General features: G+C 45.9%; 1 protein-coding gene across 1 annotated transcript; it reads left to right on the top strand.

The window, feature by feature from the left end:
- Positions 1–4,733: 4,733 nt before the first annotated feature.
- Positions 4,734–8,604, top strand: LOC123070365 (B3 domain-containing protein LFL1). Its single transcript, XM_044493552.1, has 7 exons — positions 4,734–5,139; positions 6,928–6,969; positions 7,074–7,160; positions 7,258–7,358; positions 7,713–7,759; positions 7,846–7,922; positions 8,018–8,604. Exons 1-7 carry the CDS (start codon positions 4,960–4,962, stop codon positions 8,390–8,392), a joined length of 909 nt encoding a protein of 302 aa, XP_044349487.1. The 5' UTR covers positions 4,734–4,959; the 3' UTR covers positions 8,393–8,604.
- Positions 8,605–8,926: the final 322 nt, after the last annotated feature.

Raw genomic sequence — 8,926 nt, 5'->3', positions numbered from 1 at the left:
CCCAGCCTCCTTGCCGGCGACCCTTCTTCTTGCAGTGCCGCTTCCTCTCTAGCTACTCTTCTTCTTGCAGCGTCGCCTCCTTGCCGGCGACCCTTCTTCTTGCAGCGCCATCTCCTCGGTGACCCTTCTTCTTGCTGCGCGGCCTCCTCACCGCCGACCCTTCTTCTTGTTGTGCGGCCTCCACCCTTCTTCTTGCTGCGCGGCCTCGTCGATATGGTTAGGTAATCCACACCCCACCCACACCATCCTCCTCCTTCCCCGTCCCACATGCCCCGACCGACGGTGCGACACCTTCCGCCGAAATCACTGCCCCCTCCTCCGATTAAGTGCCTCCCACAGCCATTTTGCACGCGGTATAACGTGGAGCTCAGTAGCATCCAGCAACGGAGAAGCAAATAGCGCTCGCACACGTGCACGAGGTCGCTATTGCTGCCGTGCGTGCTGACCGCCAGATCTTGGAGGAGCACCTCGTCTTCGAGGCCACCTCCACACCGCCACGCAGTTGTCTACTTTAAAACAGAGTTCATGTTGTTTTCTCGAGGCCACCGCCAGTGCCTTCTAGTGATTTGTCCTCTCTAATGTTAATATGCAATCTGATGTTCAGTTAATAGTTTGGTCCTATGAAATGTAATGTTCAGTTAACAGTTTGGTCCAACAATTGCTACATTTCGTAGTATTGTTCTCAAGCATTCTTTGTTTTGTTAACTGTCTTATCTTTTAGTACATGTTTCTATTCTGCAATGTCGTGCTCAGTTAACTATTTTGGTTCATTTGGTCTGCTGTCCATTTAACTGTTTCGTTGAATTCTGCAATTTGATTTTCATTTGTTGTGGGTACAATTTTGTATTGTTATGCATGTGAAATAAATCAAATTTGGTTGTACTCAATACATATTCTACTAATAGTATGACAACTGTCAGTTAACCTGATCAAGATCTTCCTTATGTGTGTTGTAGGGAAACAATGGGAGACACTGCGGTTTACCATTGAGGTATGCTCATGCATGGTCCTTTCTCTAATAGCAATTATTGTGCAGTTGCAGGAATCATTCTAATATTTAGGTTTCTTACAATTTGGTCTTGCACATGTAGGTCCTGCTGTCAGAGGCTTAGACCCATTGTTCGACCCATTTTGCATATGGGGAAATGAGATGTCCATGAATATAAGTCAAGTCAATAAACTCAGAAAGATTGTTAGGATGAAGAAAGTTGGGACGAATAACAGCAAGATCTTTGTTTGCACAATGAAGAAGACATTAGTCAACTATAGGATGGTACTAACTCTTTTACCTTGTTTTTACCCCTTGCGCAATTTCAAAATTTATAACAGCGATTTATGCATATCTTTATTTTCAGTACTTTTCAAAGCAGTTCACCGATGGTTACCTCTCAAACCACCTGCATGGTCAAGAGGCGAGGAAGGTATTCATTCAACACCCACGGTACAATATTGAAGTCTTCCTAAAGAGGACGAAGGTTGGGCGGGCAATTATCCATAGCCACTGGCCTAAAATTGCAAGGACATTCAACATCACTAAAGGCTCAATATTTTCCTTCCGCTTCTGGAGTTTCCCAGATGAGATTCATCGATCTATTTATCGTGTATGATGCTACTTTCCAAAGGTTTTTGATGTTGCATGCGAAACTTGCTGATGTTGTGTAATAGCGTAATTGAGTGCCGAAGCTATCTGATGTAATTCGATTATGAAATATTGGTTGTCGTTATACAGATATGAAATATCTAGTGTGTTTTATAAGAAATATCAATTTGATTACTACATGGATTATCAATAATAGGCTAATTACGCTACTTATTGGGGTTTTCTATTACAGACGGTTACTCAGACAACATCGTGGGCGATGAACTCAAACAACCCACACGGTTCCTAAAAAGTAGGCGTGTTCGATCAATTAGCAATCACACATGGTTTCCGGCAGAGAACTGTTTGCGTTAGGCCACTTTGCACAAACGTTTCCACACCAAAAACTGTGTGTGATATACATACGAACGGAAATGTTTTCCTAGGATTCACCGTGTGGGATGTACATACGAATGGACACGATTGTGTTTCGATGCCTCGCCAGATCGCACACGAGCTCATTTTGTGTGCGAGGAGGGCCTATCCCCGACGATTTCTGGATCATGTGGGAAGGACCCCCTATCGCCCACACTCACTTGACGACGGTTCCAAGTGCCGTCGTGGAAAGGGGTTGAAAACCGTTTGTATAGCAGGCCTCTACACCAGTGATAGGTTTGGCTACTGTGTCATGGCCATCATGGATGACTTTTGAAAGAAAAGCCAATATTTGCAAAATCATAGTCAGATCATCAAGTGGTCTGAGGAGATGAAGAGGGACATAGACACATGGGAATAATTAAGAGAGCATGAGTAGCTCCAAAAGGTGTTCGCCAAAATCATCGACAAGGAGGTTGTAAATGAGGATGGGAAGTTCCACTGCTAGCCATAGCCATATGAAGAACGACTTCACTGAGTCAAAGATATATTGCGGTCATCGATTGCCAGCGACTAGCCAAGTCGGTAGAGACACTGCTTCAAAATAGTTGTGAAACTATTCATTATGTGTCGAGACATGCATGTTTGTTTGTTACGTCGCACTTCTTATACTATATGTTTGCCTCACTAATACTCATAATTATTGCATCGACGTTATAATATGATATATGCATGTGGAGGATTGTTTGAATCATGAGACAACATTCTATAGATGTAATGCAATGTGATGGCCAAGTGCAAAATACGTCAACCGCGTCATTAAAATGCTGCCACGGCAAGCAAAAAAACGCTGTGGCGACAACAATTCTTCTATAGGCCTAGATCACTACCAGTGGCAGGCGCCAAAAGCGCCAGCCACTGCTGCTATGCGCAGCAGTGGCGGACAGAGAGGAGTGCAACAATGGCTAGCTACAATAGTTGTGGCGGGCACTACAATTCACCCGCAACTGATGTCGTGTTAGCAGTGGCGGGAGGTCATTGGCGAGCGCCCCTGAGAGTCTTGCCCGCCACTGCTGGACTTTTTCCGCCCACCACTGTTAGGTATTCATGCAATAATGGTTGCTCTGCTTTTACTATCACCAAAATCATCAATGGTCACATCAATGTGGTACTCACAGTAGCCAATAACTTCCACCTTTACTGAATCATTACAAAAAATTCCCACCACTCAGAGCTACTGACAACATAGCTTTTATTAAAACCTAAAATACCATCTAGACTCTCCGCATGGGGAGCCCTCTGTTTGGGTTTTGAGAATACACACGATAGAGGGGGCAGGATGCTTTGTCAAGTCATGAAGCTCACGAACTATCGTGGGTTTACTAGCCCCGCGGCAGTTCCAGCAGAGAAGGCTCATTGCGCTAGGCGGGACCCCACTGGGGGGCCCGCCCTCTCGTATTTAACTCTGAAAATTTCACGCTTCTTCTTGACAACGAGTGAGACGACATTCTTTAGGTGTTTTGTGACATCTACCTTCACGCGAACTCTGAAAAAGTTGCCCTCAAAGTCCTAAGCTTTTGGCTCGGCATAGATGAATCCCCCTATTGTTGCAGGCTTGCAGCAAGGAAGTTGATCAAGTGGAAGAAACCATCTGGTATATCATGTATCTGGATCCACATGTCTACCATGTCCAATGCAATTGTTAACGGTCTACTGAAACCATCATACGACGAAATCACCACTACTTTCCCCTTGAACTTCCAGGGCCCTTCATCCATCACACGTTCCCAGTCATCGAGGCATGAAAACTACATCACATAAAGGTCGTTGTTGAGTGGTCGAATCTTTACCTCATGCGCCAGATCCCAAGCAACCCTCATATTCCTGTAAAACCAATATTGGCTATAAGGTATGTCTGTGTGTACACGCGTGACCGCCATCCACCGGGTTGCTTCTTCTGGCAGATCGTCATCGTCTTCCACAACTCCATCAACCAGGACATCTTCCTTAAGTCCAAGCTCCTTCGTCATCGCCACAAGATTGCCCTCGGCCGAGCCTGAGCCCGAGCCACTCATCTTATCTCTTTCGTGAAAAACTTGTGTTCCGCAGACGGGTGAACCCTAAAATCCTTCCCCCTTGACCGCTCAAGCCGTGGATCAGAGATCCTGGCTAGCCGTGGCGATTGGACATGGTAGGGGGGGGGGGTTGGAAATCTCCACAGGGGTGACAAGCACCATGGGGAGGAGAGAGAACCCCAATGAGAGGGGAGTTTCAATGCCGTGCAGGTGCTTAGGCCAAATTGACACATGCAAGAGATTATCAAGGGAAGCCCGAAGCACCGATTGGCGCCGGAAGCAAACAACGCGGAAGCACATGGTCAAAGTGAAGCACCGGTGGAGGCACCTGCCTTGTACAGGGCATTTAACATCGTGCATGTCACAAAAGAGTGTCTTCACCCACAGGGCTATTTTGGGCGAACCTCCTCCACGCTTCAAGCTCCACCGCAGCCTACGACCAGTGAACGAGCAGAGCTCCCGCGGGGGCGGGGCGGCAGTGATGAGTGAGCCAACCACCACCACGGGCAAGCGCAAGCGCAAGGCCGAGTGCGAAACACGGAACCCAAACCAGGCGGCCCCCGGATTTCAAAACTCACAAGGGAGCCAAGCCAGTCGCCTCGAACCCCGCGGGGAATCCCCATGCGGAAAAAACGCCAGGAGCGGCCTCCCCGCGCCTCCCACCCGGCGCCTGCCACCTTGCGCCCGCGCGGTTGGCCGCGCCCGCGCGGTTGGCCGCGCCCGCGCGCCCTCGGCATCGCCCCGTCGGGCGCTGGCTCCCCACCTGCGCCCATTTCAGAGCTCGCCTGCCACTTGGCACCGCGCCCCCGTCTCCGATTCTCCGCCCGCCCACCCATCTCGCCCATAAATGTGCCCCGCGCTGCCCCAACCCTAGCCGCCGCATCCTCCGCCTTCACCTCCTCCTCCTCCTCCTCCTCCCGGCCCGCCGGCATGGCCGCCATCAGCAGCAGCAGCAGCAGCAGCAAGCGCCGCTCCCCCTCCGCATCCACCACCTCCTCCTCCTCCGGCGACGGAATCGGCGAGTACCGGCCGCAGCTGGTCACCCGGAAGCGGAGGTCCGGCGGCCGCGGGCCCCGCGGCGGCGTCCGGTGGATGCCGGCGATCCGACCAGTGAGTGCCTCGGAATTCATGGCCACGTCCTACTGTGTGTAGGTGGGGTTGATCCTCCGTATATATGGGATCTCCGAGGAGGTGGTGGGCCGTGGTGGCGGGCTGGAGGCCCAGGGGCAAGAGGAGGGCGATCGTTCGTTCGTTCCTTCCTCCTCCTGGTCCCGGATTTTGAGTTTTGATTGATGGACAGCGATCGAGGCGCCTCTAGGTGTTGACGTTTGTGGTTGATTGGGGGCTCTGATCTGCCCGATTGCCGATTTGATTGGTGCATTGTTGCGAGTCTAGGGGATCTTTGCAGGTCTTCTTTTGAATTCCACGATCAGATTTCACCGACCTAGCGTACGGGTGTGTGCTTAGGTGTGAATGTGATCATTTGATTTTTTTTTGCTCGATTGTTGTCGTTAGTGCTAGGCAACAGGTTATGGTAAGGGGTTATTATTGTACTTCTCTGTCGGATCTACGACGTCGATGGTCCGTTCACTGGTACTAGTTTTGGCCAGTCAATAACTCATCATATAGTACTAATTATCCATGTTTGGGAACTAATAATCAGAGTAAGATTTGGGAACTCATGTTCTGTCGTGTCTCATGTGGCACATGGATAGAATATGTCCTGTAGGTCCCATCTTGCAGTTTCAGTGTAACAAGAACACTTAGCGGTTCGCATTATCATGATGTCAGTGTAGTTATGTGCAAGGGTAACAAGAGCACTTGCCTGACTGTGTGCATCACTCAGTGCAGACGCCGAGGGTCTTTCCCCTCTTTTTGAAAAGAAAAAACAAGAATTCTTGCGTGGTTATATATATTACAGCAGTGCACACTAAGTATTAGCTACAAGTGCGTGATTTAGTCCTTCACATACTCACTTTCTTTTGTCAATGTTGTTATGTGCATTGCACATTTACTGTGTCCACAAATGTCGTGTTATTGCTATTTCCAGGAGGCGCTGCAAAGTTTGTAGGAATTGTCCATACATGTGCTTTCTCTAGTAGCTTACTGCAGCACAATAATCGCAGGAAATAGCAGCACATGTTAATTGAATTTTTCATTTCAATGAATCTTTTGGCTTTTTTTCCATAGATGGGGCATGGGCCACAACGGTAATTATGTCAGGCAGTATATACTAGCTGATACATTATGTGTACTTGTGTACCAGTGTGCTGACTGGAAGGACTGGTAGATCATCTGGTATGAATGTAGCAGTGTTTCTTGGGACTGGGGTTCTTGAACCTTAATGGCCCCAAGTAACTTCTTTTGAGCTTAATGCAATTTCCAGGTGCTAGTTATGTTTTCATGTTTGATTTGGACTTTGTAGGGTGATTTATCTTATACTCAAAATAAGTGTCTTGAGCTTAGTACAAATTTATACTAGAGCTAGTACAAAGTTGAAACACTTATTTTGGGACGGAGGGATTATTTTAAACAGAAGCTATGAAAATTATCTGCGCTGTTCTTAAGCTGTTTAAGAGGCGAGAAACTTTGTGAACGTAGCATCATTTCTATTACTATGATGGAAAGAACTGGTGTAAGAGGGCATTTGTAGTACAACTTAAGACACTTGCTATTTACACATTTGTCACCAGCTTAAGATAATCATTTCTACGTTGACTAAGTTGTACACAATCTACAATTTGCAGCTATTTATTTTCCGTTAGTTGAAGCATCAATGCTCAGGATCATTGACTTAGAAATAAGAATTTCCGTTTCAACTTAGAAATAGACACATCTAATGTGGTACTTAATATTTTTTCTACCTGCTCCCTAAATGAATTCGTATTTTTGTGATAGGTAAATGAGCTGGATTTAAATAGAGTTGCTCTAGATCCAAATGTAAGATTTATGCAAAACATATAGGAAGTATTTTTTTTCAGAAAAGGAAACAGTGTTAATCAAACTAGTGCATTGTATTAAAAGATTCTACAATGTTTGTGTAGCATCAAGTGGCTGGGTTGCGAGTTATTCTGCAGAAGGAGCTCCGTAATAGTGACATAAGCCAGCTTGGGAGAATTGTTCTCCCGAAGGTGAGTTCTTATTTAAACAGCTTTTACACACTTCATTTTACCATCATAGTCCATGCTCTCTAACTGTTGACACTTGTCTTCGACACTCTTTGCACAGAAAGAATCGGAGGCTTACCTCCCAATTCTGACATCAAAGGATGGCAGAAGTCTACGCATGCATGATTTGCTAAATGCGCAACTGTGGACATTCAAGTACAGGTTGGACAAATTGTTTTTCTTTTTTGCGTTAATGTTTGCTGCTATGAGCTACAGTACCCATATGATCTTTGTTGTACCTCACTTTTACAATCTCAGCCATAAAATTGACGAAATTCCTGTGAAAAAAGCATGATGGCATGATTATGATGGTGGTAATTTATTTTAATACTCTGCCATGTGTAACAAGAAATGAATTGTATCAGATAAGGTAGTTTTCTCTAAAACCATCAGAAGTATGACATGTGAATATGAATCATGTTACGAATGTTCTTAGTTCCAGTGACATCCCTGCATTTATGTTTAATTTGGTCTAGCATATCCACTACAATGACACAGTTTATTATCTCCGTACAGATACTGGCCGAACAACAAGAGCAGGATGTATGTACTTGAGAATACTGGTGAATACCTTTATTTTCATCATGTTTATTCTGTTGCACTTGTGGATCAAGTTCTTACATTTTTCTCCCTCCCTTAAACATCCCAGGGGATTATGTCCGAACCCATAACCTTCGAGTGGGAGACTTCATCATGATATACAAAGACGATGACAAAAACCGATTTGTACTTAATCTTTCTTCCTGGTTATTTAAGCATTTTAGTCATTTTGGCACGCAGTCGATAGTTGCTTACTGTATGCTGCTTTGTGTCATGCAAAGGTCATCCGAGCAAAGAAGGCGGGAGATGATCTAGTTGCTTCTTTGCCACAATTCCACGAGCATATCTCTTCCATTCTGCCAATTCCAGAAGTTGATGACTATGTGTCTCTAATCCCACCACCAGCTGACATCTCTGCCTTTGTGCCACAAGCTGATGAGAATTACGAGATGTTCGATGGGATTTTCAACTCTCTGCCAGAGATACCGGTAGCCAATGTGAGGTACTCAGACTTCTTCGACCCATTCAGTGATTGTATGGACATGTCGAATCCCGGCCTGAACGCCAACAACTCAGCTAACCTGGGAAGTCATTTCCATGATGAGAGGACTGGGCTTTCTTTGTTTCCCAACCCAACGTCTGGGCCTCTGATGTGAGATCCAGTAAAACTGCTGGCTCCTACCATACTACCCTGCATGAAGTTCAGAGTCACCAGCCTTGACGCCGTTGCTGTACATCCAAATAATTGGTGTCCTCATTTTGTATTGTACTGTATATGCTTAACTGTTGCTTATGTGTAGAAGGTTTCAATTTCTGTTTTTAACTGAAGGTTTCATCAGACGCAAATGCTATAACCGTGTTCAGCTCAGTGCACAAGTGTTGTTCTGACATTTTCAAGCTGCTGAACGTGCAAATACAAAGACGAAAGATGCAGTGTGCATTTTTAGCTAGGTTGCCTCTGCCTGGTAATAGATGCAAGCCAAATTATCTAGGACATGAATTACTGGACGGCATGCTGCAGAAAGCACAAAGCGGCTGTGCTTGATATTTCTGTTTGCACTTTCTGTTTGCACGTGATCCTTTGTCACATACGGACTTGCCATTTCTCCCATAATATAAGAACGTAGTCTAGTGTAAAAAACGCTCTTATATTATGGGACGGAGGGAATATGTAAGTGGAAAATTAATCC

This window comes from Triticum aestivum, chromosome 3B (assembly GCF_018294505.1).
Source record: "Triticum aestivum cultivar Chinese Spring chromosome 3B, IWGSC CS RefSeq v2.1, whole genome shotgun sequence".
Lineage (NCBI taxonomy): Eukaryota > Viridiplantae > Streptophyta > Magnoliopsida > Poales > Poaceae > Triticum > Triticum aestivum.
The sequence above is the reverse complement of the archived record's forward strand: the minus strand, read 5'-3'. Positions and strand labels throughout refer to the sequence as shown.